Raw genomic sequence first — 14,461 nt, 5'->3', positions numbered from 1 at the left:
TACTTACTATAATGTGGATTTTATATTACTTAGTTGTTATTCTTTATTTGCTCACTTACTCCTTCCCCCCATCAAAATGAGTATATATGTGTGCATATATGTGTATGTATGTAAAATATATATTTTTGTGTGTGTGTGTTTATATATAATATATATATTTGTGTGCGCGCATATATGTATATATAGGAGTACACAGGGAAATCTTTTCTGTGTAATGGATTTGTTCACTGACTTTTATGAATACTGCAATGGGGGCCCTCAACTCACAAGTAGGAAAGGTTATCCCCCACAGCTAGACATTTCCTCTAGCTCAACGCAGGGTCATCTACTAGAGACCTCAGCCTTGGAATCACGTTCGTTGCCATTTTTGTTATTATTTGCATTTCTTGGTTCTTATTTGTTCAGGGAGTAGATCGATTAAGTTTTAATCTAATTTCAATGATACATTGACAGATAAATACAGATGGCTAAGGACAAGGTAAAATTTATTTCTCTTAATGTCAATGGGCTAGTAAATCCAATCAAACGCAAGAGAATTTTATCCAAAATGAAAAAAGAACAAGCCCATGTAGTATATTTACAGGAAACTCATTTAAGTGATAATGAGCATAAAAAACTAAAGAGAATGGGCTTCACTAATCTGTTTTTCTCCTCATATAAATCAGGAGATAGGAGAGGAGTTGCTAATCTTATCTCAAGTAAGCTAAATTTTGAAAAAGTATTCAAAATGGGAGATAAAGAGGGCAGATATATTCTGGTCAGGGGGAATATAGACGGAAATTCAGTTACTCTATTGAATATATACACACCCCCGGGAAGTGATATTGGTTTCTTTTAGAAAATTACTGATATTATGGTAACGGAAACAGAAGGTCTCCTGATATGTGGGGGAGACTTAAATTTACAATCACAACCAAACTTAGACTCTTCCAATAGAAAAACCTATGAAACAAAATCTTTACATAAGAAAGTTAATACAATTTTTGAGGATGTTGGTTTAATTGATATATGGAGAGACCTTTTCCCTGACAGAAGGGATTACACTCATTATTCTGCTCCCCATTCTGTATATACAAGAATAGACTATTTCATAACATTTGGAAAAGACAAAGACAAAATAAACACCTGTGGAATTGGGACAATGGATGTAAGTAACCATGCACCTATATATTTATCTGTTGATTTTGACCTACAGCCAAAGAATACTATTTGCATACTAAATTCAAGTCTACTCAATGATCCGTACTTTAAGGAACAAATTAAAAAAGAAATTGGTCTCTACTTAGAACTTAATGATAATGGAGAGGTTTCACCTCCCATTTTTTGGGATACTCTGAAGGCGGTCTTAAGAGGGAAAATTATAGCAATATCTTCATATAAGAAAAAAATAAGGAATAAAACATTACAGGAATTACAAAATAGGCTGAAGGAACTAGAGAAAAAACACAAATTGAATTTGGCACAGGATACATTAGGGGAAGTTTAAAAGAATTAGGAATGAAATAAATAGTTTGGCTACGCAAGAAATCAGGAAAAACTTAATGTTTCTGAAACAGAGACATTATGAAAGTGGATCTAAGTCTATGAAGATACTGGCGTGGAAACTGAAAAAAAAGATAGCAGAAAATACAATTCATAGAATTAGGGGCCCAAGAACGAAAACAATAAAAAATAAGCGCTTTTGAAGTGTTTTACAAAACCCTATATTCCAGAGTTCCAGGGGGAAGCATAACCCAAATTGACACCTTCTTGAATTCTCTAGAGTTACTCACTTTAAGCGAAGAACAAAATAGAATGATGACTGCTAACATAACTGAAGTTGAACTAAAAGCTGCAATTAGTAGGCTTAAATTAAGCAAGCCACCAGAATCAGATGGGTATACGGCAGAGTGGTACAAAGAATTTTAAAATGAGTTAATTCCTGTTTTACTCCCCACACTGAACTGGGCTCTAAAAATGGCACAAATGCCACCCAGTTGGAAGGAAACGATAATCTCAGCTATACTGAAAGGCGGCAAGGATAAAATGGAATGCGGGTCATTTAGACCAATATCCGTTCTTAATGTAGATTATAGATTATTTACCTCCATCATGGCCAAACAATTAGAGGAGTTTCTACCCATACTGATAAGTAACGATCAGACAGGTTTTATACAAGAACGCCAGACACAAGACAATATACGGACACTTCACATTATGGATCATATACAAAAAAATAAAATCGAAGCAATAGTGATAGATGTGGACGCTGAAAAAGCATTTGATTCGGTTAATTGGAATTTTCTTTACAGAGTTTTACATAGATTTGGTTACCAAGACACAATTATTAAAACTATACAGACACAATATGACAATCCTACTGCTAGGATTAAAATCAATGGATATTTATCAAATAGTCTTACCCTAGAAAGGGGCATGAGACAGGGTTGTGCATGGTCACTGCTACTCTTCGCATTATATCTGGAACCATTAGCTCAATACATCAGACAAAATGAAGATATCAGGGGAATTACTATTAAATGGACAGAGCATAAATTGGCTTGTTAAGCAGATGACATTTTGATCTATCTAGGGCAATAAACATACTCTTTACCTAAATTGATGCAATCCTTTGAACAATATGGTCAATTATCAGGATACAAGATCAACATAGATAAAACCCAATTACTTTCAGATTACTATAGCCCACCAAGAGAAATTGAAAGTCGATACCCCTGGGCATGGCACACAGAGTCTTTCAAATATTTGGGCATTGTTATGCCAAATGATTTGGCAAAGTTATCAGAATGTAATTATCAGCCTTTATATAAAAAATTAAGGATGATGTGGCAAGATGGATCCTGATTCCTTTTTTCAGTCTCAATTCAAGGGTGAAATTGACTCTTAAAATATGGAAAACTACTATAAAATATAATCTAGAGGGAGATATTGCAATTCTTAAATGGTGTGCATATGACTCCGATTTTACACCAAATAAATTGGATGCTAGATTTAAGGACTGGACAGCTAAAGGAATAACAGTTCTTTGCAACATAATGAAAGAAGGAACACTGTTCAGTTTTGAAATGCTTAAAGAGAAACACTTATTAGAAAAACAAGATTTTTAAATCGGTATTTACAGATGCGGCAATATGTTAATAAGACGCTTAAAAATGTAACCAAGGCAAGTACATGCTTGATAGAGCTCTTTAGAAAAGCATATAATTCAGATAATGGTAATAGAATCATTTCAAGCATGTATAAGGGGTTGTCAAATCTTAAAACACATTCGACTTCATACATTAAAACAAAATGGGAGAAGGAAGGAGGGATAATTATATCTGAGGAAGAATGGACAACAAATATGGAGGTATCAATGGAAGTGTACCAGGTCACAGAAGTGGAGGGAGTTTGGATGGAAAAAACTTGATAAGATATTTTATTACACCCTCTCAGAAATCTCATTATGATAGTAACCTCCCTGTTTGCTGGAGAAATTGTGGAAATCAAAATGCAAACCATTATCATATTTTTTGGGACTGCCCTGCTATCAAAAACTATTGGAGGGGGATACACAATGCCCTACAAGACATCTTTAAATATGAAATACCCTTAGAGAGTAAGACCATATATTTTGGGTATATACCTCAAGAATGGTTGAAAAGAGATAAATATTTAATGAATATACTGTTGGTGACTGGTAAAAAGACTCTTACTAGGAAATGGTTATCACAAGAGAGCCCAACTTTAAATACATGGATGGAAATTACAATGGACATTTACAAAATGGAGAAGATAACAGCATCTGTTAATTATAAGCTGGAACAATTTGATTCATACTGGGAAAAATGGTTTAACTACATAATGCCTCATAGGCCTGATTTTATTCTCACAAATCAATGAATCTGTTGTAAAAAAAAATCACTCCCTACATGTACATAGTTCTTTCCATTGGCTTGTTTTTTCTTTCCACTCTTTTCTATAAGTATATAAATACTTTGTGGAGTTTGTGATATATATGATTATATTATATACACACACACACACAATGTCTGAAATACATCTTATGGAAATGTTTCTTTGATGATGAACTTCAATAAAAAAATAAATTACAAAAAAAGAAAAAACAAGGCATGACCAGGACTGAAGCACCATATATTATGAAACCTCAAATGTTTCTGGGAGCAAAACAAAAGTTTTCACAAAATCAAAGTTGAAGCACATTTTAATTGACCTTGTATAGAATTGCCAATTACACACAGTGCATGTTTGTGTGTGCGCGCATTCTGGACTTTCACACCTGTACACTGCAGCACAGTAAGTACTGCAGGCCACATCTGATTTCTAACTATACATCTGGTGTAGGCAAACATATTGAATGTTGTCACCTATCCAGATGGAAAAGAGATAGTTGGTTTTATTCCAAAAACTATGTATTCTTCACTTAGTCTGATTAGAATCATTCAGAAACTGAAAGGGTCTTCTGACTGCACATATTTTGCTATCCCTCATAGACCAACTTTCTTCAGCACCACCAATATGGAAAAGTCAGGCATTACAAGCCACATAGAATGTCAACATGGCCACAGGCCTCCTTCAGGACAAGTACAAAGCACAGGCTAGATCGAGCACAATCTAGTCTATTGTATTCAAATCTATACTCTTGCTGTTGTTGTATTTGATTGATCCATCAAATTTCAATTACACATGTGAACAGCCTCTAGTCATGCAACACACAAAATGCTGGAGGAACTCAGCAGGTCAGGCAGCATCTATGGGAAAGAGAGAATAGTTGATGTTTTGGGTTGAGACACTTCTTCAGGACTGAGAAGGGGGAAGATACCGGAAAAATGTGGGCAGAGGAGAAAGAAGCTAACTGGAAAGTGATGGGTGAAGCCAGGTGGGTGGAAAAGGTCAAGGGCTGGAGAATAAAGGATATGATAGGAGAGGAGAGTGGACGATAGGAGAAAAGGAAGGAGGAAGGGACACAAGAGGAAGTAATAGACAGGTGAGATCAGAGTGGGGAAGGATTTGTTCACTGGGAGAAATTAATATTCATGCCATCAGGTTGGAGGGTACCTAGACAGAATACAAGGTGTTGTTCCTCCAGCCTGAGGGTGGCCTCATCTTGGCATAGGATGGGGCCATGGATCAACACGTGGGAATGGGAATTGTCCATTCGTCCCTCCCCATTAATTTCCCTCCTGACACTTACCCCTGCAAGGAGCCTAAGTGCTACACCTGCCGATACACCTCCTCCCTCACATCCAGTCAGAGCCCCAAACAGTCCTTCTGTGTGAGGCAACATTTAACCTGCACATTTGCTGGGGTCACGTATTGGTCCAGTGCTCTCGATGCGGTGTTCCCTACATTGGTGAGACCCACTGCAAACTGGGGGACCGTTTCGGCGAGCACCACTGCACTACCCACCACAAGTGGGACTTCCTGGTAGACAAACATTTCAATTCCCATTCATGGAATAATTATTTAGCCTTCTGGTGAACAAATTGCTCCTTCCCCTCCCCTTCGTCTATTTCACGCTGACTTTTCACTGCTTACCTGCATATGACGTCCTCTTGGGTTCCCTCCTCCTTCCCTTTCTTCTATTGTCCACTCTCCTTTCCAATCAGCTTTCTTCTCCAGCCATCTTTTAATTCAGGAATACTTCCCTTCCCTCTCAGTCCCTCTCAAGAAGGGCTGCAACCTGAGATGTCAACTGTTCACTCTTTTCCTCAGATGCTATCCGACCTACTGAGTTCCTCCAGCATTTTGTGTCCGTTGCTTTGGATTTCCAGCAACTGCAGACTTTCTCATGCCTCTAGTTACGGCATGCATTTCAAATGCTTCCAGTGTTCAGGTATAATCACTGAATATCTTATTTCATGGTTACTCAAACATTTGAGTTTGTAAGCATATTTTGCAATCCCATTCACTTTATCCAAATTACTATTTACTTTATCCCATCTGTTTGGATTGAATTTAAAATACAAATCCATTCTGACTACATGGCTGTCTTGAACAAAGGTACATGTAGTCTCCAGGCGAGATGCTCAGGAATTAGAAAAGGTTTAATATAACTGGCATATGTTGTGAAACTTTTTTTGCAGCAGCAGTACATTGCAATACCCACAAAAGCTAAAAATTATAAATGAGTAGTGCAAAAGGAGAGAAATATCACTGAGTGATCATTAATAGTTCATGTTGGCAATTCAGAAATCTGATAGTGGAGGGGAAGAAGCTGTTCCTGAAGTGTTGAGTGTGTTTCCAGGCTCCTGCACCTCCACCTCCTCTTTGGGGTCCTTAATGATGCCATTTTAAGGCATCGCTTTTTTTGTGGTTGGATGCTGAGGCAGCTAGTGCCCATGATAAAGCTGGCCATTTACAACTTTCTGCAGCTTTTTACAATCCTGTGTAGTGGCTCCTCCATACCAGAGGGTGATGCAACCAACTAGAATACAATCATTGAAATGTCTTCTCAAACTCCTGATTAAATATAGCCATTGTCATAATTGTAATTTCATCAATATGTTGGGCCTAGGACAGATCCTCAGAAATGCTGACACACAGGAACATGAAACTGCTCACCCTTTCCACTTCTGATCCCTTAATGAGGACTGGTGTGCATTCTTTCAACATATCCTTCCTTAAGTCCACAATCAATTCCTTGGTCCTACTGACGAGTGCAAGGTTGTTGTTGCACCACTCAACCATCTGACCTATCTCAGTCTTGTATGCCTTCTCATCACCATCTTAGATTCTGCCAGCAACAGTTTTGTCATCAGCAAATTTATAGATGGCATAAGCTGTGCCTAGTCACGCAGTCAAGTGTATAGAGCAGAGAGCTAAGCACACATCCTTGAGGTTGCCATTGCTGGCTCTCAGTGTGGAGATGTTATTTCCAGACTGTGCTTTCCTTGTGAGGAATTCAATAATCCAGTTGCAGAGGAAGGTACAGAGACCCAGGTTTAGAACTTTTTGATTCAAAATGAGGACGATTGTATTGAACACTGACCTGGAGTCAATAAACAGCAGCCTGATGCAAGTATTACTATTGTCCAGGTGATTCAAGACTGAGTGGAGACACAATGAGATTGCATCCACTATAGTCCTATTGTGACAATAGGCAAATGGAAGTGGGTCCAGATCCTTGCTTAGGCAGGAGTTGATTCTAGCAATGACTAACCTCTCAAAGCACTTCATCACATTAGATGCAAGTGCCATTGGGCAACAGTGATTCAGTCAGTTCACCCTGCTCTTCTTGGGCACTGGTATGATTGTCATACCAGTCACACTCATGAAACATGCTTGAACTACTGCAGTACTCTTGACCTGGGCACTGTAAGGTTTGGATACAGTTATGGCAAAGGTACTGCAATACACATAATCACGTCCATTCACAAATTCGTTCACAGAACTTTAAATAGAAAGCAGCAATTTCTAGAGTGATTTTATATTCAAACTTCTCATCTGTGGTCATCCTTTGCAACTTGTTTTCAGCCATCTCATCTGCACCTTTCACTCATTTTTGCCTCCCTTCCCATTTTCCCAACATTTTGAAACTTGTTTGCATCATTAACTTTTCTAGATCCAGCCAAAGACAAACTAAAATCTTAAATTTGCTTCTCTGCAGATGTGGTCTAATCTGCACAGAAATTTTAATTATTTCTATTTCTGGAATAAAAGATTTAATACGACCCTAAAATACAATTTTAAAGAATCACAAAAGAATAATGACCTGGTAATAAATATTGCCTTAGTTCAAGTCTCTATTCCAGAGACTTGACCAGAATCACAAAAATAAAGCATCTTAATATTTGAGATAAGAATCAAATTTGCCCCGAAGCAGAGAAGGCAGCATTTTTGGGAAAGTATACAATTTTAGCACTTTCCTTATCCTCTGACTCAGTATGCAGAAGATATTCAACATATTTAGCACAAGTCTACAAGATTATATTAAAGACACTTTACAATTACTTACCAATATCCGTTTTAACAAATTCAATGCTGTTGGATTTTCTGCTGTCCAAAGACCCACCAGATGTCTACTTAACTGCCTGAAACAAGATAATGCTGTCAATAGTACAAGAACCTAATGGGTTAGTAAATAATGCTCTGCCACAAAATAAACATACCTATTAGTCAGCATTCGCTGATCTGTACTAATTGTAAACATTGATGTATGCAAGTGACAAGGTAGAGCACCTTCACTCAAGGCAAGTTCTTGCATCTTTGTAGCGATTTCCTTGTCACCCTCCTTGTTTGGAATAAAACAAATACAAATTATTTTATAGAAAAACATTTAAAAGTTCAAAGTAAATTTATTATCAAAGTACATATATGTCATCATATACAACCCTGAGATTGATGTTCTTGTGGACATACTTAATAAATCCATAATAGAATAAATAAAAGACTGCACCAGCTTGGGCATTCTATCAGTGTGAAAAAGACAAACTGAGCAAATACAAAAAGAAATAATAAATAAATAGAGAACATGAGATGAAGAGTCCTTGAAAATCAGTTCATAGGTTGTGGGAACATTTCAATGATGCGTAAAGTGAATTTGAGTGAAGTTAGTTCCTTCGGTTCAAGAGCCTGATAGTTGAGGGGTAATATCTGTTTCTGAACCTGAGGCTCCTGTACCTTCTCCCTTCGAGCAGAAGCTAGAAAAGAGCACGTCCTGGGTGTTGTGGGTCCATGATGATGGATGCTACTTTCCTCTGACAACATTTCGTGTATTAGTGCTCAGTGGTGGGGAGGGCTTTTCCTGTGATGGACTGGTCCATATCTGCGACTTTTTGTAGGATTTTCCATTCAAGCACACTGGAGTTTCCATATCAAGCTGTAATGCAGCCAATCAATATACACTCCACTACACATCTATAGAAGTTTGCCAAAATTTTAGATGTCATGCCGAATCTTCGCCAACTCCTAAGTAAGGCGCTGCTATGCTTTTTTTGTAATTGCATTTAAAGTGCTGTGCTCAGGACAAGTCCTCATTAAAGATAACATCAAGGAATTTAAAAATGCTGACCCCCTCCACCATTGATCCTCCAATGAGGACTGGCTCATAGATCTCTGGTCTCCTCCTGAATTCAATAATCAGCTCCTTGGTTTGCTAACATTGAGTAAGAGGTTGTTATGGAACCACTCAGCTAGATTTTCAATCTTTCTCCTATATGCTGATTCATCACCGCCTTTAATTTGGCCTACAACAGTGATGTTGTCAGCAAACCTGAATATGGCATTGGAACTCTGCTTAGCTACACATTAAGTGTAAAGCGGGGTTAAACACACATCCTTATGGTACACCTGTACTGATGGATATTGTGGAGTTGATTTTGTTGCCAATCAGAACTGACTGGGGTCTGCAAATAAGGAAATAGAGGATCTAATTGCATGAGGTATTGAGGCCAAGGTCTTGAAGCTTATTGATTAATTTTGAGGGGATGATGGTGTTGAATGTTGAGCTGTAGTCGATGAGCACCCTGATGTATGCATCTTTGCTGTCCAGATGTTCCAGGGTTGAGTGAAAAGCCAACAAGATGGCATCTGCTGTGGACCCGTTGTGCCGGTAGGCAAATTTGTTGAACGGATCCTTGTCGCTTCTCAGACAGGACTTGATATGTTTCATCACCAACCTATTAAAACACATCATTGTGGATGTAAATACATTGTGGATGATAGTCGTTGAGGCAGATTACCACGTTCTTCTTTGGCACTGGTATAATTGAAACTTGCCCAAAGCAGATGGATACCTCAGACTGCTTAAGAAAGAGGTTAAAAATCTCAGTGAATACTCCACCCAGTTGATCAGCCCACATTTATAGGACTTGGCCAGGGTACCCATCAGGGCAGGGTGTTTTTTGTGGGTTCACTCTCCTGACAGCTGTTCGCATTTCAACCTCAGAAACTGAAATCACAAAATCATCTGGGCTGAGGAAGTTTTTGATAGTTCCTCCATGTTTTGATTGTCAAAGCAAGCAAAGGCGGCATTGAGCTCATCTGGAAGCAAAGTCCTGTTGTCAACTGACCTAGCTTTATAAGAGATAATAGTATTCAAGTCCTGCCACAATTGTTGAGCATCCTTCACTGATTGAAGTTTAGTCCAGAACTACCACTTTGCCTGTGAGATGGTTTTCTAGAGATCGTACCTAGGCTTCTTAACTTTCTCGGTCACCAGACTTGAATGGCTCTGCTCTGGCCCTCAGCAGGTTGCGAACCTCATGGTTCATCCTGGGCTTCTAGTTGGGAAAGCCTGAATGATTTTGTAGGAACACACTCGTCTACAACTGTTTCAATAAAATGCATTTTGAACATTCTTACACAATTTAACATCAAACTACCTAAAAGACATTAAACAGGATTGAGAATAATTACAAAGATGTGATTTTGAGTGGTAAAGATACTTAAGCAAGAGATTGTAAAGCTCAGATTTAAACAGCTGAAGTCATGACCATCAGTGATGCGAGGGAAGCAAATCAGATGAGGAACTGCAATTGGCGGATACCAAGACTTGAAAAGGAAGGGAAGGGTTCAGATCTAGGAAGGTCTCTGAAGTAGTAACTAAGTATTTGGCATCAGATGGCATCAAAGCTTGGATCAGCAAGCAGTCTGTCAGCAAAGACTCACATAACCTTTGGCTACTGCACGGACCACATCTTCGAGGCCCTCATACCTCAGGGTTGCCTGTTACAACCACCCGGGGAGGAGGTGCCAGAAGCAGTGAGAAGGAAATCAGGGGAGCCAAAAAAACCTAGAATCTGTGCTATAGTAAAATGCTAATCCCTGCGGGCCAGCTCTCCCATCAATACTGCTGTCCAATGTTGGCTCCCTGGAAAACAACCTGGATTACCTTCTTCTGCAACTGACCCAGCGCAAGATGAGAAACTGTTGCATGCTTATTCTTAAAGAAACACGACTGCAGAACAACATTGCATGCACCATCAATTGCCATGTCACTCAGGGACATGTGACAATATCACTTTGTGGCTGTACCGCAATACATGTGCTGTATTGGCACTACACAGTGGCCACTTCATTAATGACACCTACTTGTTAATGGAAATATTCAATCAACCAGTCACATGGCAACAATTCAATTCATTTAAGTATGCAGACATGGTCAAGAAGTTCAGTTGTTACTCATCCCCTAACATCAGAATGGGGAAAGAAATGTGATCAAAAGTGTCTTTGACCGTGAGATGATTTTTAGTGTCAGACTGGATAGCTTGAGCATCTCAAACTACTGATCTTATGGGATTTTCACAGTCTCTAGAACAAGGTTGGGTTGATGGACCCCTTACTTAATGGTATATTGGTCCATCGCATAAAAAATGTTGGGAACCCCTGCTCTTGAGCTGACAGGGAACAGTGTGAAAAACAACATTCAATAAACAGCAGTTCTGTGGGCAAAAATGCCTTGTTAATACATATGTTGGTGTGTAGAATAGCATCTCTGAACACACAACAGATCGAACTTGAAGTGGATGGGCTACAGCAGATGACCACAAACATACACTGAGTGGCCACATTAGGTACAAGAGGTACATGCGCAGTATTGTAACGAAATGTTCTCTGTGTGACTATATGTACGTGATTTGCACCTTGGCCTGCAGAAGAACAATGTTAGGCTTAGCTGTATGGTTAAATGACAAACTTGAACAAGGATGAGTGGAGGCACATGGTAAAGGATAACACAAGGACAAAAATTTAGGGGTTTACAAAGTGTGGAAGGTGGAGGCAGGCCAGCTCGGGCTGCAATGCAACAAGTCAGGTCAAGTCTGAGACTTAAGCATTCATGTGGAGTAGAAAAATAGATAGGCCTGATTACAAACAAAACTGCAAAGCTGAAGCTCAAACTAGGTAGAATTTAAGTTCTAAAATTATATATGTCATAGTCAGCCCAAATTAGTGCCCAGGAAGTAGCTATATTTAATCGAAACTTTACACTCATACAGGATTTTATACTCATACTCATTCAGCACGGACTAGAAGGGCCGAGATGGCCTGTTTCCGTGCCGTAATTGTTATATGTTATATGGTTATAGGAGTGAATCCATTAAAGTTATTGGGAGATAAAAGGGCAGAAGCTATAGTGTTTAGTTCATAATTAACTAACACTCACCTCGATAATAGCTTTCATTACTAAACCAGCACCTTTTACAATTGCCATGGAAGGGTGCTAAGAATAAAGAGAAATTGATTTTTGATCAAATTGATTATAAAAATCATTGAACACATCAAAACACTTGGAACTTGCAAGAATTGATTACAGGTATACACATGAAAATGAAATGTCAAGCATTCTACTTCAAGGATCACAAAATTAACTTGTTCCAAATTATCTACACTTCAGTAACACGCCTGGAAGTGTCTGTGATTTTCAAATTGTATTGAGCAGCTAATAACACATAAAATGCTGGAGGAACTCAGCAGACCAGGCAGCATCTCGGAAAAGAGTATATAGCCTATGTTTTAGGCTGAAACCCTAGGAAAACTGTACTCTTCTCCTCAATGCTGCCTGGAATGCTGAGTTCCTTCAGCATTTTGTGTGTATTGCTCAGATTTCCAGCAACTGCAGATTTTCTCTTGTTTGTAAAGCAGCTAATAGTTAAATTGCAACATCTCAACCATAGTCTTGTCCCAGTTATAAAGGCACCTGTGAGGTAGCTCAAACAAATAAAAGACAAAAATATTTTAATGCCATATATACACAGAACTGACCTGAAACTATTTCAAACATTTTACAGTTAGATGCACAGATGACATCCCTAAAGTTGCAAAAAAAAACTCGAGGACCTTAATACTTTCTAAAGCTCATGATTTAAAATTAACAAAACGCCTCAGGGATCTGTTCTAGGACCCTTTCTCTTTGTCTCAGGGATCTGTTCTGGGACCCCTGCTCTTCGTGATTTTTATAAATGACCTGGATGAGGAAGTGGACGGATGGATTAGTAATTTTGCTGATGACACAAAGGTTGGGGGTGTTATGGATAGTGTGGAGGGCTGTCAGAGGTTACAGCGGGATATTGATAGGATGCAAAACTGGGCTGAGAAGTGGCAGATGGAGTTCAACCCAGAAAAGTATGAGGTGCTTCATTTTGGTAGGAAAAATATGATGATGGAATATAGTATTAATTAGTATTAGTATTAAAGACTCTTGGCAGTGTGGAGGATCAGAGGGATCTTGGGGTCCGAGTCTGTGGTTAAGGTGGCATATGGTGTATTGGCCTTCATCAATCGTGGAATTGAATTTAGGAGTCGAGGTAATGTTGCAGCTATATAGGACCCCGGTCAGATCCCACTTGGAATATTGTGCTCAGTTCTGGTCGCCTCACTACAGGAAGGATATGGAAGCCATAGAAAGGGTGCAGAGGAGATTTACAAGGATGTTGCCTGGATTGGGGAGCATGGCTTATGAGAATAGGTTGAGTGAACTCGGCCTTTTGTCCTTGGAGCGGCAGAGGATGAGAAGTGACCTGATAGAAGTGTACAAGATGATGAGAGGCATTGATAGTGTGGATAGTCAGAGGCTTTTTCCTAGGGCTGAAATGGCTAACAGAGAGGCACAATTTTAAGGTGCTTGGAAGTAGGTACAGAGGAGATGTCAGGAGTGAGTTTTTTTTAAAAAAAAGACACAGAGAGCGGTGAGTGCGTGGAATGAGCTGACAGCAACAGTGATGGAAGCAGATACGATGGGGTCTTTTAAGAGACTCCTGGATAGGTACATGGAGCTTAGAAAAATAGAGGGCTATGGGTAACCTGAGGTAATTTCTAAAGTAAGTAAACGTTCGGCACAGCATTATGGGCCGAAGGGCCTGTATTGTGCCATAGGTTTTCTATGTTTACAAAGGGAATAACATACCTGGAAAAGTTTGAATAAGGTTCTTCCAATTTCTGCAACCATTTCTAACAACATATCAAACTGTTGTCCTTCAGTTGTCTCACTGTATGGAGCACAGAGTGCAAAGGTAAGAAAATCAAGAAGCGAACTAATCACCAGTGCACCTGTCCCATGGTCCTGTAGACGAAAAAAAGATGAAAGCATTTTGTAAAAACCACATTAGCCTGGTAGGAATTAAAACAAATGCTACAAATATTCAGCAAGGCAATTTACTCGGTATTTGAGCTTTAAGTTCCTAGGCATAAACATCACCGAGGATCTCATGTGGTCTGTGCATACCGGCTATGTGGTGAAAAAGACAACAGCGCCTCTTTCACCTCAGATGGTTGAAGAAGTTTGGTGTGGGCCCCCAAATCCTAAGAACTTTCTACAGGGGCACAATTGAGAGCATCCTTACTAGTATGGGAACTGTACTTCCCTCAATCTCAGGACTCTGCAGAGAGTGGTGCGGACAGCCCAGCACATCTGTAGATATGAACTTCCCACTATTCAGGGCATTTACAAAAACAGATGTGTAAAAAGGGTCCAAAGGATCAATGGGACCCAAATCAGCCCAACCACAGCCCAACTATTCCA

At 39.2% G+C, this 14,461-nt stretch overlaps 1 protein-coding gene across 1 annotated transcript in view; it reads right to left on the bottom strand.

Moving 5' to 3' along the window:
• The window catches only part of LOC140713580 (dnaJ homolog subfamily C member 13-like), a 180,889-nt gene that overhangs the window by 96,156 nt on the left and 70,272 nt on the right, over positions 1 to 14,461 (bottom strand). Inside the window, 4 exon segments of the mRNA XM_073023857.1 lie at positions 7,958 to 8,033; positions 8,112 to 8,233; positions 12,107 to 12,163; positions 13,847 to 14,002. Coding sequence (XP_072879958.1) covers positions 7,958 to 8,033; positions 8,112 to 8,233; positions 12,107 to 12,163; positions 13,847 to 14,002 — 411 coding nt within the window.

This window comes from Hemitrygon akajei, chromosome 20 (genome assembly GCF_048418815.1).
Source record: "Hemitrygon akajei chromosome 20, sHemAka1.3, whole genome shotgun sequence".
In the NCBI taxonomy this organism is placed as follows: Eukaryota; Metazoa; Chordata; class Chondrichthyes; order Myliobatiformes; family Dasyatidae; genus Hemitrygon; species Hemitrygon akajei.
The sequence above is the reverse complement of the archived record's forward strand: the minus strand, read 5'-3'. Positions and strand labels throughout refer to the sequence as shown.